Source organism: Hyposmocoma kahamanoa, unplaced genomic scaffold (genome assembly GCF_003589595.1).
Source record: "Hyposmocoma kahamanoa isolate Upper Pololo Valley unplaced genomic scaffold, ASM358959v1 92, whole genome shotgun sequence".
Lineage (NCBI taxonomy): Eukaryota > Metazoa > Arthropoda > Insecta > Lepidoptera > Cosmopterigidae > Hyposmocoma > Hyposmocoma kahamanoa.
Window position 1 is genome coordinate 10,146,370 of NW_020654748.1, and position 16,617 is coordinate 10,162,986.

At 37.9% G+C, this 16,617-nt stretch overlaps 2 protein-coding genes across 2 annotated transcripts in view; one reads left to right on the forward strand and one right to left on the reverse strand.

The window, feature by feature from the left end:
• Positions 1 to 7,998, forward strand: part of LOC113236464 — a 35,797-nt gene extending 27,799 nt beyond the window's left edge. The window contains exons 4-15 of the mRNA XM_026472543.1: positions 187 to 328; positions 1,672 to 1,812; positions 2,430 to 2,598; positions 3,809 to 3,923; positions 4,013 to 4,129; positions 4,879 to 5,074; positions 5,155 to 5,320; positions 5,396 to 5,513; positions 5,711 to 5,831; positions 6,028 to 6,204; positions 6,413 to 6,500; positions 6,599 to 7,998. Of these exons, the coding sequence (XP_026328328.1) occupies positions 187 to 328; positions 1,672 to 1,812; positions 2,430 to 2,598; positions 3,809 to 3,923; positions 4,013 to 4,129; positions 4,879 to 5,074; positions 5,155 to 5,320; positions 5,396 to 5,513; positions 5,711 to 5,831; positions 6,028 to 6,204; positions 6,413 to 6,500; positions 6,599 to 7,732 (2,684 nt within the window). The 3' untranslated portion in view covers positions 7,733 to 7,998. The remainder of the gene's footprint in view (positions 1 to 186; positions 329 to 1,671; positions 1,813 to 2,429; positions 2,599 to 3,808; positions 3,924 to 4,012; positions 4,130 to 4,878; positions 5,075 to 5,154; positions 5,321 to 5,395; positions 5,514 to 5,710; positions 5,832 to 6,027; positions 6,205 to 6,412; positions 6,501 to 6,598) is intronic.
• Positions 7,999 to 8,031: 33 nt separating this feature from the next.
• Positions 8,032 to 16,353, reverse strand: LOC113236610 (ruvB-like helicase 1). Its single transcript, XM_026472763.1, has 10 exons — positions 16,198 to 16,353; positions 14,876 to 15,004; positions 14,486 to 14,660; positions 14,062 to 14,264; positions 13,528 to 13,696; positions 12,559 to 12,650; positions 11,144 to 11,250; positions 9,989 to 10,091; positions 9,194 to 9,285; positions 8,032 to 8,835 (listed from the first exon to the last, which is right to left on the reverse strand). Exons 1-10 carry the CDS (start codon positions 16,336 to 16,338, stop codon positions 8,676 to 8,678), a joined length of 1,371 nt encoding a protein of 456 aa, XP_026328548.1. The 5' UTR covers positions 16,339 to 16,353; the 3' UTR covers positions 8,032 to 8,675.
• Positions 16,354 to 16,617: the final 264 nt, after the last annotated feature.

Genomic DNA, 16,617 nt, shown 5'->3' on the forward strand with positions numbered 1-16,617 from the left:
CGGCCAGCCAGTGGGTTCCTCTTAGCTTCACCATAGAATTAAGTAGACTACGGCTACTGAATCCCCCCGCCACGACAAAGCAGGCACCCATTCTGGGAGGAGGATGTGACCATACTTACCACAACCCACAAAGTAGACAGTGTAACCCTTATGCGGAATTTAATAAAACATCTTGTGATGTTACAGATGCAGAGTTGGAGCCATGGAAAGGCGCGGGTCGGCCGGCGACGGCATCGCAAGAAGCAGAAGACGAGCGCCGCGATACTGAGATGCTGGCAGCAATCAAGGCCTCTATGCGTCAGTGGGAGATGAAGAAAGGGAGGACTAGGTACCAACAAGTGCTTTAATGCCTTTTTTTTATAAACTGGTGATGAAAGGTAGCTATATAGATATATCTCGTACCCAATGGTGTCAAGATTCACAACGAAAGCATTATACTGCAAACTGTCAAACAAAGGTAGCTTGTAACGTCTTATATAATATTATAAATAAACCTTGATCCTTATTTATCTACTGAACCATATTCCCTATTATCTTGGCAAAAATGTTATGTAAGAATGTCTGCGTAAGTATGTCGATATCACAAAACAAGATTGAGTTGCCACTAACAGGCGATGTGCAAATGAGCACAAGAGTTAATGTCACCATACAATTACGACAATAAAAAGCGTTTTTCAGCAAAGAATTTTGAGATTTAAACACGTGGCTTTCTCTTAATTTCACTCGACAAACTTTCTATCGCGCAACTTCATTAATTTCGTGACTGAATGCACTTGTTTAACTAACTGTTCATATCATTCTCACATAGATTATGTTGGGATTTTCCATAACTTTTCTATGAATTGATTCGTTATATTTTTTAAAGTGTAGGTGTATCAAGATAAAAAATATTATAAAAATAAGTTGAGTTGGATGTTATTTAAGCCTTTTTAAACTTTACTAATGAAAAATCTTCTTGGTGGTGGAATCTTCTAGGGCACATGAATAAAGATAGGGGCACAGGTCAAGCACACAAAATGCAGGGTTTTACATCAAATCCAAACATATTAACCTAAATGAGACGTTAGGCTATAATTATATAATATTTAAAAATACGACAAGAATTCGTATGTTAATTACATTCACAAATAAATAAATAAGTCTCTTTTGAATCCCGTGGGTCTAGCACGACAAGGCGCGACTTGAGCGAATGCGAAAGGGAGATACCATTATTCTCGCATAGAGATTTCTCGCTTTATATCGCTCTCGTACGCAATAGTCGCGTCCAGTAGGGCTAGCCCTACTGGTTGCGATTTGTGCGAGAGCGACATAAAGCGCGAGATACTGCTATTTTCGCATAGAAATCTCTATTGTGCTAGCCCTACTTCTGATGAGCGTAAGTAAGTCATGAAGACTAATTAGGGCAGTGTAAATTAATTGATTAATTTGAGGAATTAAATTAACCTTGAAGTACACATTCACATTATTTAATTACATAGATTTACATACGTTTAACTCGGCTTCTGTCATGCCAAAAAAGAATTATCTTCGCCGGCTTTTTTCTACTTCGCGTGAGTCTAATTAATTAGTGAAGGTTGACAGTCAGTTCCGTAAACTGATTTTTGTGTATCCCAAATTGGTAATCCTATGTTGTAGTAACTTGAAAAACCAAAAGATCTTCCTAATTGACAGGACGAAGAGATCCCAAGGCAGCGTGTGTTACGGGGAATTCGGCTGCTTCGAAGATGCTGGCCCATTCGCCTATTTGGAAACGCTGCCCAGCACTCCTCAAGAAGTCGGCACACATTTCCTTCTTTACTCTACTCTTAGCAGGTAACTTTTTAATATTAATCACATCTTATATAAATTTGTAACTATCGTGCTAAAAAAAGCCGCGGGAGCCTAATGGTTTGACCCACCACCTCTCAAGCAGAGGGCGTGAGTTCAAATCCGACCTTTCACCTGTGAGTTTTCGAAATTTATGTGCGAATGGTAGGTCAATGGTGCGATATTAAATTTGAAATTTACCATTAGATTTTTGGTGAAGGAAAACATCGTGAGGAAACCTGTATACCTGCGAAACAATTTAGAAGAAGTGCCCAATCCGGATTGGGCCCGCGTGGAAACTACAACCCACGCCCTCCCATTGTGAGAGGAGGCCTATAACCAGCAGTGGGACTAATTCCTAACTATTTATTTAACTGTAGGTAATCAAGGGAATGAAATCATCACACAGATTTCGAAGCTCACAGGTGCAGTTGTGAGTATGCCTCTCACACTTCTAAGCTCACACAATGTCCAAGTCTTGACAAATTCCCGAATCTTTATACAACTCACGTACACCTTATCACCATTTCACCGGTCGTCCTTGTTTCGACTCCCATTATTGGACACCTACAAAATGCTGTGTTTTTTAACATAGAACTATAACTCTTTCATGACAATTTCAGAGGCGATCAACCGCTGTTGGCAGTATCGGCAAGTAACATGTCGGCAGCCTGGGGCTGGGCAGCGAGGGCTTTCGATTCGGAACGACCCACGCGCGTAATTGTACATGGTTTCGGGTCCAACTGCGACAACGTCTGGGTGTACGAGATGCGATCTGCACTTATGGCAGTTGTAAGTTCATACATATAATTGTCATCATTATAAAAATTCCAGTTCTTGAATTTAAGAAACCTGTTTGATTGTAATAAAGTATCGCCCTGGCAACGCCCTACTTAGGCCTGGTGACCACTGACGGAACGGCACGACAGGGAATTTTTATGCAACGAACTGTAACATACCTTAATGATATAACAAAAGTAAAGTAAAGTTGTAATTTCAATTATAATGGTCATAACGACAAAAACAAAGCTGCAGTGGATACCGAACCACAGGGCCTCCGGAATGCCTCGGCAGACATCGAGATACTTCGTCAGGCTTCCGAAGGTTATTCACCCAAAATCTTCTCCTTCTTGGAATATGGTTCTCTTCTTTAGCAAGTCTACCATTTTTAAATACGGAACTGGTAAAAACCAGCGTTACGAGTGATCTGAATAGAGGTTAGGTGCGAGCATAGTGTAAGGATACCGAGGTTTTATTGCTATCAGTGTGTGCTTGAATGTAGGAATGCCCGAAGGATCCCATGCAATACCGTCCTGTCGATGGGCCGGGCCTTAGCGTGATTACTATACAAAACCTTAGTACTTAAGTAGTAGTCCACGCAAAAATGCCACTTTTCTTCGTGTCCTAGCTTATTCGATATAAATTTGTCAATGTAAATCATTGAATTTTGTGGATTTTTCTCTTTGAGGAAGCAGTAGGCGGCAATACACAGAAAGCACTTTACGGTAAACGCCGATACTATTTATTTTTAATCTTTAAATTATGGTACTCATTTATGATACATAGTAATTATGAAAATGATGCACTTTGTCGACTTCGCACAGCTTAGGATCTTCCATACAAGACGCGACGCGCTCTGATGGGCACCGTAACTGTTGTTGAGACAAGATATGATTTCATGTGGGTTGAGGTCACTTCACCGTTGGAACTGGAACTACAACATTTGTTTCAAACGCACTTTTATTGTGTCGTTATGTCTATCAATAAAATTGGTACAAAAAGTGCCACAGAGTTTAGTAAAAAACAATAACTGATCAGTAATATCAACCAGTAGTTTTTTGGGGCAAAATTGTAATTGTAATACATAATATTATATATTAACGGCGTACGTAGGTAGGTACCTAATAAATGTTCAGTGGGTATAAGTATCTATCTGAATCTTTTTAATTTTACTCACGAGATAGTGAGAATGCAATGATTAGTATACAATATTAACTTCTAGGAAGAATGTAACGTGATATGTGTGGACTGGGAAGGTGGAGCGACGATGCCTAACTATCTCCGTGCGGCGGCAAACACTAGGCTTGTGGGAAAACAGCTTGCGATGATGTTACAAGGTATATCACTTAAAAGTTCACATCAGTGTCAAAAGTAATATTCGAATAACTATTGTAAATAATGCTTTTATGTTTGGCTTTGGTTTTAGGTCTGGCAGAGCATATAGATTTGCGGTTTGAGGATGTCCACCTTATTGGATTCAGTCTAGGTGCCCATGTTGCTGGCTTCGCTGGTACAGAACTCCGAAATATTAGTCGGATTACCGGTGAGTAACTCATCAAGTTTTGTCATTGTTTTCTGTAAGACTTAATGTATACATTGCCGCAAAATGGAATGGAACGGAAGCGTCAACTTCGCCTCGATGCGTGAGAAAGCGCGTGAATTTGTGAAAACTGTGCATTCAGGCTGTAGTAGGTGTTCAATTATTCAATCTAGATCGTTTGTCATGACAGGGATGTTGAACTTGGATATTGTTTTCATTTAGCTTATTTGTGAAGCAAAAACAAAAGGTAAACTGGTATTTGGGTTCTTATATGGGTGAATCGAAATTAAAAAAAATTTGGCCAATATCAAAAGATTTTTCAAGATTCACATCTCTTTATATTATATCTGTACACCAGCCCGTTACACCATATCATACCCGTCTGGTAGATGCTTGAAGCCGCACTGCGCCTACCCACTTTCGCCAGACGCGGCCGACGATAGCTGCAGTAACTCCCGTGAATGCGCGAGAATTCTGACCTGTTTTTTGGCTCGTATCTAGTTTGTACGTTTCACAATTGATAGAGTAAGTTCAGTTAGCTACGTACAATTTGGTTAGAAAATTTCGCTTCCATTCCGTTCCGCGACAATGTAAAAACAGCCTAAGTAACTATATTCACGAGCAAATGAAGTTATGCAAACTATATAATTTTCAAATTTTCAACTATATACCTACTTTTAAGTTAGTGAACTCTAGCTGTGATGAAATCACCCATCGCGAATGAAAACTATATATAAATAATCTGTATTCAGGTCTAGACCCAGCAGGACCTCTCTTCGAATTCCAAGATCCTCGAGCTCGTCTAGATCGTTCCGACGCGAAATTCGTAGACGTGATTCACTCTAACGGCGAAACATTAATTTTGGGTGGATTGGGTGCAGCTCAACCTCTCGGTCATGTAGATTTCTATCCTAATGGCGGAAGAGTACAGCATGGATGTTCTAACTTGTAAGTTAAGATCGTAACATTAGCTTTAATTATCCGTATAACCTACTGATACAATTAAGTTAAATCGTCTTAATCCTCAGATTCGTTGGAGCAGTGTCAGATTTAGTTCTCCCATGGGCAGCGGCGTCACCCGAAGGTCGCTCCTTATGTAATCATCGGCGAGCATACAAGTTTTTCACTGATTCTGTTTCACCTAAATGCCACTTCCCTGCCTTCCCTTGTGCAGACTACGATACTTTCCTTGAGGTAAAATTTCATCAGGAACAAAAGCATTCGCATTTGATCCCTAAGTTACAAGCGTCTTTTTGTCCTCGGTTTCAGGGTCGTTGCTTCCCGTGTGGCCCTGATCGAAGATGTGGTAATATGGGCTACTACGCCGACCGGTCCCTTGGACGAGGACAACTTTATTTACTGACTAGAGAAGAAGAGCCATTCTGTGGTATGTTATGAATATATTATTCTACTAAACATAAGTCTATACTTACTATACTATACTTCACATTACCACAGACGACCTCAGTATTATTACCCAACAATCAAAGTTTGCTTAGAAGTTGGCATAACTTTAAAATTTCTGCAATATATATGCCTAAGTTCAGAGATTGTATTAATTTTAATTACTTTCATTGCTTCCAGCGCATCAGTACCACGTTGCTGTTTGGGGTGGTAATCAACCGGGGGAGAAACCAAACTATGGACGTGTGACGTTGACTTTACATGGTGATTCGGGCCTCAATGAGTCCTTTCCAATGACCAAGTACGCCACTATAGTGCTTATTTATCGCATTTATTTTGCAGCGCCGCTGTGATTCTTTTGAGGTCGTATTTTCGTCAATTACTTTATTACACACACGTATTACAATGCCAGTGTATCAAATGCTTATGTACAAAATTGACGCGCGGCACTCGTGCCTCCTATAACCCGTTAAACTGACTGTTGACTATGTTTCCAGACGTGAAGATATCACGAATACCAGCGTTCGTTTTACTCGAGTCTTGGTACCACATCCCGCTTTAGGTGTTCCACTGCGTGTGACGATACACTACGCGGCGTATTCCGGTTGGTTGAGTGCTGGTGTTAAGACAATTCACGTGGACAAGCTGCTCATCACTGATAGCTTCGGCAAGACGTAAGTATTTGATCTTATGAATTAAACGAGCAAAACGTTAGATGCGTTTCAAAGTAAGAAGGAAGAGTAATTATTTGTAATACTAACCCTATTTTTAAGTATTCTGTTACTAACCCGGGATGAATGTCCGAAATAAAAGCTTTGAATTTGAATTGAAAGTCCTAAGCCTCATATATTATGAGGTTACTAAATGAGATACTTTCTACAGATCGTCTTTCTGCAAGAAAGGGATGCCATTACTTACGGAACAATCTGTTGAACTACCGCTGTACCCCGGAGATTGTCAAATAAAGGAGGTCAGTACTTTCAATAAAGTATACGAGGCGGAGAACACGTAGTTGTTATCGGCACTCATTTCCTTCCCTGAATTAAATACATATAAATATATTTTCAGGACGAAGACCCGTTAAATACGACAAATTCGATTATAGAGTATGTCGTAAGTACAACCAACGCGACTAAAGGCCCACCAATCGATCTACAAGATAATGCACTCCCCGAAGACTCTCCTCAGCGACCCTTCCTGCTTGCCGACGCTTACGAGTGGTCGACAGGTAACGAAAACTCTGGTCGAGCTTTTGGGATGACAAACACCAAAACTGCTCCCGGTGGCGCCATCGAAATCGCCGAGCCAGTGCTGAAACCTCGACCGCGAAAGGCACCTCGACAACGAGCCGATTTGGTGGACGATCCACCTGAAATATCAGAACCGGTGCTTCGGCCGACACAAGCACCGCGAACTACGCAACCCCCTTCGAGAAAAGCAAAGAACTACGACATGTCGACTACGCCAACTTACGACGGAGGTGAAAGGGCTGATAAGGAAGAAACTAGTTTCGCTGTTCAGTTCTTGCCAGCGCGACTCGCATCGTTCATTTCCCGAGCGGAACGTTACGCAAGAGATACCCTACTGCCTCTCGTATCGGCTTACGCGCCACGATTACCCATATTTGGATCAAGGGAATTGCCTAAGCCTACTACAAGGTATATTCCTACAGAAGAGATGAATACAACAAACTCGGTACCAATTCCGACACCGACTTTGGAAATGAAAATAGAGACCCTTAGATCGGTAGGTCCGCCAGGAGAAAAACGTTTAATGGAAATTCCAGAGGACCCTGAAATTACGATCACTACCACAACAACGACAACACCGACTACTACAGTTGAATTTCAACCAGCTCCAACGGAAATGCTCAAAGTAGTGAATGGACCTGCTGCGTCGGCTAGCACTGCGTTACCCCCCGTGGCTCTACGGACTGATGGACAGAAGATAGTCATCGTTTACCCGAGTAACGCAAGAGACGAGCGGAAAATTCGATCTCATTCGTTCCCTGAAGAACTGCAATTCGAAGCATTGTACCGGCACACAGCGGCGCCGTCGCCGGTCAGAGTGGACTTGCCCACCTTCACACCGCCAACCACCACTCACGGGCCCACGCCACCTTCCACCTTAACAAAGGCCGATTTACGATACATTCCAGTACCATTCCAGAACTCCAAAGAAAAGGAGAATAATCCAACGTGACCCTCAAATGTGTTAGTGTAATAGATAAAATTGATTACATTACGTACACACTAGCCCTTTTACGGCGAATCATTTTTGTACAGAAGTTTATGTATCAGCGTGTGAACATGTTACTGTGTTCAATTTGGTTGTATGGTGGCCTTCCCAGTAATAATTACTAAACTGCCAACTTGTTGAAAATTGCCTTCATTAGATAGAACAAACTTGTTGTTGTACATATTTAGGTCTTATGATTAGAATAAGAAAATTTTTACAAAATAAACACTTATTTATTATACAATACCACTTTTCTTTCGTCCTTACATTTGGTTAGAAATTAATCGACTGTTACAATTTGTATAAAAATAAATCATTGCTCTCGCTTCAGAACGAAAACAAAATTAGTTGTTGCTAATAACAGAAGTAAATATCACAACGAATGAAATTATGGAATAAACCTTAAATAATAAAGAAATACTTTATACCGTAATTGCGGTATGCCACAACAGTTGTGTAAAGTTTGGCATACACAAGAAATAATAACGAAACTATAATGTCATTTATCGTGGGATCTTTCCTATAATGTTTTTCCTTAACAACCGAATCAAAAGTTTTTCTCTAAATATAACTGTAAAAGTTAACCCGCTCCTCAGGTCGAGTGTCGAAGTGTCGTATCTGTAATTTTTTACCAACGTAGTGTGTCCTAGCAAACGACGTAATCATTTTCAACCAATAAAATTGACGACGCAGCGAAGCGACGACAGTAGAAACTTTACTCTCGCCCTACCTGAAAGAGCGAACTAGTTTATACAGTCAATACAAATGTCACAAGTGGCGTCCGGGCTCATAATGCGTTTAACCCACAATTACACGATTACAAACGCGGACCAAAATAAGAATACAAGGAAAAAGGATCGACAAGAAAGTTCTTCGATGAGCTTGGACAGAGCAGTCTCCCGCGTCCTTACTTCATGTACTTGTCCGAGTGCTGCGTGAGGATGCGCGCAGAGGACTTAGCGTCGAGGAAGATCGTGTGCACGGAACTGATATGCGCGGGCGCAATGCGTTGGGCGCCGTCCGCGCGTGCCGCCAGTGATGCAGGCGTCAGCAGCTGCGCTGCGTATCTGCACGATTTAATTTTATGTTATTAATAATCAAGTAATCTCAAACTAATAACTTCCCTGTACAATGAGTGCTAGAGTAACAAAATTTGGAAACGACTAGTAGGGCTAGCACGATAGGGCGCGGTATGCGCGAGAGCGGCATAGAAGCGCGAGATATTGCTATTATCTATGGGAGTATAGCAGCAATACGTGCTTTATGTCGCTCTCGCCCAAGTCGCGTCCTGTCATGCTAGCCCTACAGTTTGTAAAAAAAAAAATTGCAGAACGTTCTCTCCGACGAGTTACAAAGGCCGTGCTTAAATGTGCAATTGATGCCGCCGACTTTCGTTTACAATCTGAATTATCAAAAATAATTTACCTCAGAGTACTATTGGCGCCCACTTCAGCTAAAGCGGAGAGTGCGTCGTCTTCGATTGAGATGCCTTCAGTCGCAGCGCGTAGCTTCAAGATCTAGAAATAAAATATGACGTCATTATCAAGACTCAGTAAACTCAAGTTAATGATAGAATTTCGTTATTTTCACTAAATGGACAGATGTTAAAATTACGAAATCAAATTGGTTGCAATAACTGCCTCCGTGGCCGAATGGTTACCATACCGGACTGCCACGCAGAGGTCCCCGGGTTCGATTCCCGGGCCGGGAGAAATATTTGTATGGCCTACATTTATTTCTCTCGTGAGTTTGGGTGTAATTTGTGGTTGTATATGTGTGGTCCATGGCACCCGCGACACAGGGTTTCCCTAGTGCGGGGCTATGTTGAGTGTGTGCGTTATTATTATTATTATTACTCATTTACTGAATATCATGACTTTTTCTACCACTTTAAAATATTTTTTTGTGAAAATACTCCTACTCTACTACTGTGTTATTATTACTGTTGTGTTGGCTTTTTCGTCGTCAGTGCACCTGTCAGTAACTTATGAATACAAACATAAAGAAATTCGAAGTTCTGCTGACTAGATCTGAAGCTCAGTTGGTTAAGAGTGGAGGCCCCGACATAGTAGCAAACACTGGTTGCAATCCAATCAGAAGGAATTTTTTCTTTACATTCAAATTGGTGTTTGGTCGTTTCTTGTCAAACAAAATTACCTCCACTGCAAGGTTTTGGCAAAAATTATTCATTCATTAAGTATTATTCAATAAATAGTTTACCTGTAACAGTTCCGACTTGTTGTACGGCAATGTGCGTATTATCAGCAATCTATCCAAAAGATCAAGTGGGATACCGTGCGGTGAAACTATGTCCTCTGTGCCTCTGAAATACAATAAATTTGGCACTACTTATAAGAATAGCAGACATTGACGGCAAGTAAAATGGAGATAAATTAAAACTACATTTTTCATTGTTATGAATAAGGAAAGTTATTGCTATTTATTTTATTTATTTATTTCCAAAACTTAATCTATAATTATAACAAACTAGTGGAATAAAGAAAAATAATTGAATATCATGGTGGTGAAACATTCTGACATTCAATAAAAATTTGATCTATAATAGATTAAGTTTTGGAATACAGTCTATCGACCCAGTTCAATAAATCAGGGCCCCAAATTTTAAATCATCTCACTTGGGTGCCGTTAGCTCTAATGTCAATGGCAGAATTTTGTACGTTAAGTATTCTGCTAAGTTAAAAGTACTGGTTTGTCAGTGGCTAGCCATCGAGCTGATATTCAACTGCCATTGCATTTTTTTGGTATTCTGATCTTCAATGGCAAGTCGGCTGCGCGTCGATAACGTAATGTACTAATAATTATATATGACAAAATTGCTGATTAAAGGACATAAAAATTAAAATATGCATAGAAATTTCTATGATAGTTTTAATAAGGCAACATCAACAGTTATTCAATGACTGAATGCCATTCCACTGACACTCTACTGAGACTCGTTGCAATTGCAACTAGATTTTAGCAGAATAATAAATATTATCATAATTGCAATATAATCTCAGTGGACTCTAAATGGAATTACAATGACAAATTATTTCAAGAAAATTTGCCGACTTGGCAGCAAGAATGACAAATGTAAAGCGCTATCTTTACAAATTCACTCAGTGAACAGTGGAACAAATCGATCCTATCTGATATTTCGTAAAGTAAGAAAGTATTTCACCATATCCGACGTACACTCAGCTACACACCAAGATAAGGTCACTTTATAAAAATGGTAATTTTAAAAATATCGTTAATTTTCGGCAAATAATTATAACAGTATCTGTGATTCTATCTTAGGCCCATTGTATAAACACTTATAAATAATAACATTTGACTAACGTGTATTATAGTAAATAGTAAGGTATTATTTACCTAATTTGACATCGGCCTCTGTTTGTAGCGAATATGACAATTGGTGCTATGGCCGACTCGAGCGCGCGATGCAGGTATGTGAACGTTTCTATGTCTAACATATGCACCTGGAAATAAAATTACTAATATTTATAAAAATACCACCATTAAAGGATTAATAGTATTAGGCGATTAACACACTGCACCGCGAAAAAAAGTAATAATTATTTTTTTGAATGGAGTAAAAAGGTGGCAAAATTTTAAATGTATTTATTTTTAAAAACAATATACTAGTTTCTACTTAACTTTCGTGTTATTGTTATAACCTCTCTAAATTACACTAAAATATTTTTTTCTTTAGTGGAACCTCAGGTATTTTGTTTAAAAAGTGGGCAATTTTGCCGCACCTTTACTTACAAAGCCGCAAGTACATGCAGACGGATAATTTTTTTCTACATAGAAAATGATTGAAACTGTACTGTAAGTAACCCACGCACATTAAATTTTCGTATATTTTAAGATAAAAAATAAAATGTATATTTCTCCATACAAAAAAAAAATTTTTCTCCGAAACTATCAACTTTTCAAGAAATTACACAAGAATAAAAGTTATTAGGAATGTTACTATCTATCACATAAAAAAAATTTGCTCGATACTCCACAAATTATTCCTATGTCCAAGAATTATCAATTTGAGCCCACTGTGCGCGCCGTAGTGATTGCAAGCACACATGTAGCTGAGATCCTTCTTTGAGAAGAATGGTTAATAATACAGAACTCATTCAGGAAGCTGCAGTAATACTGTCTATTTGGGTTTTGTTTACTCAAATAAAAAGACACTGAAGATAACATTCAAGTACATTACAAATATTTAAGAAAATATGAAGATTAATTTTTCGACTACACAAGTCTGTCAACTGAATCCTTTGATTATTTGTTATGGAAAATCCGAACGACAATTACTGGAATAGACACAAATTGATAAAAATCTGCGCGGTAGTGCGGAGCGCAGTGTGCCATACCCTGCGGTTCGGCGCGGAAGCGCGGTAAAACCGCGTGCACCGGAGAAGCGTTATCAGTGTGTTCGACGGCGCGTGTTTTCCATACAAACTGAGGTACTTCAGTACAACGTTAAAAAACGCAGCTCCGCGCTCTGTCGCGGGGCGCGATGCAGTGTGATAATCGCCTTAAGCTCTCAGTTGTAAGAATTAAAAATTATTTAAATTTATTTATTTACTTAAAAATTATTTTCGTAAACTAATATCACAAATGTTGATGTCAAGTGATGTAAGAGATCAATATTAGAGACACTTTTCCAAGGTTTTGACATCATAACTTGACAATCTTTTAAAGAAAAATTAATGAAAAAGTATTAAAAGTCAATTAAGTGCATTGTATAAAAAAATTAAACACATAATTGTAACTGAAATTCTCACCTCATCTATGAACAAAACTCCTGGCACTAATTCAGCAATACCTTGATCAATGTATTTGTTTACTATTTTGTTAATTTCTTTCCTCAGTTTATCTAAAATAAAAAAAATCACATGAAGGCCTGGTTCATTTATTTTGAAATTTGTTTCAAAATTGATAATCAATCATTCAAAATTGTTAACCGCATAATTTTTAAAGTATTTTGTATAAAATGGAGGTATCACATGAGGCAAATGATAACCCAGTGGTGCAAATGACAGTAAATAGTATTATGGTAGCGCCTTTGAGGCAAACAACGCTAGCTCGAGTTCAGTCTTCGTATTTGTTCGACATTTCTATAACAATACAGTAATAACAAACTACTGGAATATTTTCATAAAAAATAGATGAACATCATGGTAATTATTAATACAAAGATCGAACACTCAGAAAAAACACTCAGAAAAAATTCCTTCGATCCGGTCGAATTCGAACCGACGTCTATGAGAAATCTATTGCAGATTTATCACCCGGTTAGTACCTTTACAGCTACCAGTCCTGGCGATAGATGTCATAGATGGCGCTACGACTAAAAAGTCGTTGAAAGACTAAGTACAAAGACACGACGCAAGCACATAGAAGAATTCGTGAGGTCCGTTGGTTCGTTCCGTGGCTTAGTTGGTATAGCGTCTGGCACGGTATGCAAGAAGACGTCGGTTCGAATCCGACCGGATCGAAGCAATTTTTTCTGAGTGCTTTTTCTGAGTGTTCGATCTTTGTATTAATAATTATAACAAACTAGTGGAGTAATTTCACAAAAAATAATTGAATATCAATTCAATAAAAATTTAATGAAGATCATGGTAGTAAAATCATGATATTCAATAAACACAAAATATTAACATCCAAATGAGACTACCAGCCTATAATTCAGTACCAAATCAACTAAACTAATAGAAGTAAAGCTAAAGCCCATTAAGTCATTATCTCACCCGTAATCTCAGTCTTCTTGGGCTTCATGAGCTGCCCCATCATAGACATTATGTCGTGTCCGCCTTGAGGTTTTGCGTTTGCGCAATCGAGGTCATGCAGGGTCACGTCTTGCACCACCTCTTTCTTTTTATGCACGTCGCCTTTTGGCAATGGGACGTATTCTTCCGCCTATTTTGTAATAATACAAAAGTACATTTTAGATGCTGTTTAATGTAATTAGCGTTAATATATCAAATATTAATAGTTACTATTTTGAGTAATAATTGTGAGATGATGGAGCCTAAACTTCAAGCAAGTTAAAGTCAATAAAAAGTAATAAAAATAAAGAGAAACATTGGAGTGATAACAATTATTGTTAGTCACAATGAAACCTGATTTTTTTTAAATGAAGGCAACTTATGAAGTTCAACTTGTCAGTTGTAATCACCTAAAGTGATAAAAGATTTGTCAAAGATTTTTCATATCGCAATATTAGCAAAATTTCCAAAATCATAAACAGGCTACAAAAATAAAGTGTTAAAAACATTTCTCACCTCTAAATCAAATTCAGTAGCAAAAGTATCACTTCTTCCCTGGCGCTTGACGGCACCAGAGTTGGCTTCAATGTATATGACATCTCCAACTTCAACTTTCTCCTTTTGTAGAGATTCATAGATGGTGGGGTCGAGTTTTAATTGTTTGGTGCCTTTAGCTGTCTTCAGTCCGATTATAACATGGGACACTGTTTTTCCATAACCTGAAATTAACCAATCACTTAAGGAAATATCTACAAAATCACTGCAGGGTGAATAAGCTTAAGAAATAAAGCTATATGAAATTAAAAATATATATAGGAATATTTAATTAACTACGTCTCTGTGGAGTGGGATCAGAATCCCACACAGTATTTTCAGAGGACTCATTGCCATTTTGATTATACAAATGTGAATAAACTATGAATCTAAAATTGTTTCTTACCACCAGTGGGGTTCTCCATTTCAACAGGTGTTAGCTCAGTTACCTCTCCTTCATACACTTCTTTGGTCTCTCGGATACGCAAACCGATGGCTCTACGGAAATTCTCCATCAATACCTCAGTCTTCTTGATCTCTGTACTGTATACCTCACTGCCTACCATAGGGCAAAATGGCACCTAAGATAACAATATCAATTTTATAATTTAAATTGGTTTATATTCATTCAATTGCATTTAAAAAACACAAGCATGAAGTTATAAAAGTAAAATGTTTTTGTTTATTTTAATTTAATTGAAACTTATATTTTTAAATATGAAAAAAAAAACACTAAACTATCAAAACAAAACTTTGAAACAAAGTTACAAGTAGCCAAAATGCAACCTACTCATACCTTAGTACCCAATTCCTGGGCAATAGCCAAAGCAATCGCAGTTTTGCCTGTACCTGGTGGCCCTGCCAACAACAGTGCACGGCCTGCCATTTTTTTGCTGCGGATCATATCCACAACAATGCCTGCTGCCTAAAAACACAATACAATTTCGACAAACATCTGGAAGTCTCTAGCTTATGAGACAAATAAGCCCACATAATATCCAGTGATTGGAATAGGTATACTTTTTTAACTTAGGAACAGAGACAGAAAGTGGAGAGTACCTTAAGACAACATTTTTTGTCCTGAATCTTTTCAGGATTCAGTTAATCACTTAAGTACAACATAAAAATTGACATTATTTAGGATAGGTAGATAGACTATATTTATCTAACTTATATTATAACTTTGGGATGCGTTGTTGCAAGCACCAATTCTTCGAAATATTTAGAAAAATTCATACAAAAAAATAATTTTTTTCATTTTTTTTTTTTTTCAAAAATGAAATTCGATTCAGATAGCTAAAACGTATACCATATTACATGAAGAGTCATCGCGATAGTTTTAGGATCCCTGATTAATGTCCATAAATCAACAGAATTTTAAAAATTCTAATTAAGTGTATTAATTATAATTATTTTTATCGAAGTTTTCTAAAATATTCCGAAATATTGGTGGTTGCATCAACGTGTTGCAAAAGTTTAGATAAATACCTACCTATCCCAAGTAACATTAATTTTGAATGTATTTAAACGATTTCCTGGACCCCAAATAGATCCAGGATAAAAAAATGTTGTCCTTTAGGACTCTCTACTTAGGACTAGTAGTCTCCACTTTCTGTACCTGTACCTCGAGGTTTTGGTAAAAAACTCTACCTATTCCGATCACTGTAATATCTTATCTTCCTTACTCTGGAGCCCATGACACAAAACTAGTTTCAGGTGGCAATTGGTATAAAATTGTCGACTACCTAATGTAAATTTTATCCGTATCCATTATCCATTGGCATAGATATTTTGACTGTGAAATTTAAGTTGCAAAGAGTCCATAAGATCATCTGTAACTCGCTAAATAGGATTATTTTTAGATTATATTATAATAATATATATTATGTATAAACTACTACACTATTTATTCCGTTATGAATACGATACTCTTATTTTATACTATACAATTAGCTACTGCTGTTCGCTTTGTTGATTTTGGTCCATGGTAACCAAAAACTAACCTCAAAGTTAAATCAATATTTCTATTCTCAAGTGTTTTGAGAATAACCACACATTATTTGTTTAGTCTAAAGAATGTCAAGAAGTTAATTGAATAATTTAAAACAAAATAAATACCTCTCGTGCAGATTCTTGACCCACAAGACCGGCGGCCATCTGAATTGGTACCCCATTTTCATCCAAACCTAGCCCTTTGATATGGCTATGAGCTGAAATTCTTTGAGTTTTAGCGGTACTTTTCACTTCTTCTATCTTCATTGCGTCGTTCTAGATATTACCAAATTTTAAAAATTTTAATCCACACTTACACCACTGACAACTGCCTCCACGCACAAACTACTAATACAACTCACACGCTACAACTAATATCTCACACAACCACAGACTATTTACCAAAGTTACCACACAACACAAAGAACGAATAAGTGACTGGAATAGACTGACTTCATTGTTTGAATTTTGAACGATTAAGGTTGTGGTTGCGTTGTAAATGCAAAACGTAAATATTTCAGTAAATATGTATATTCGAATTCGATA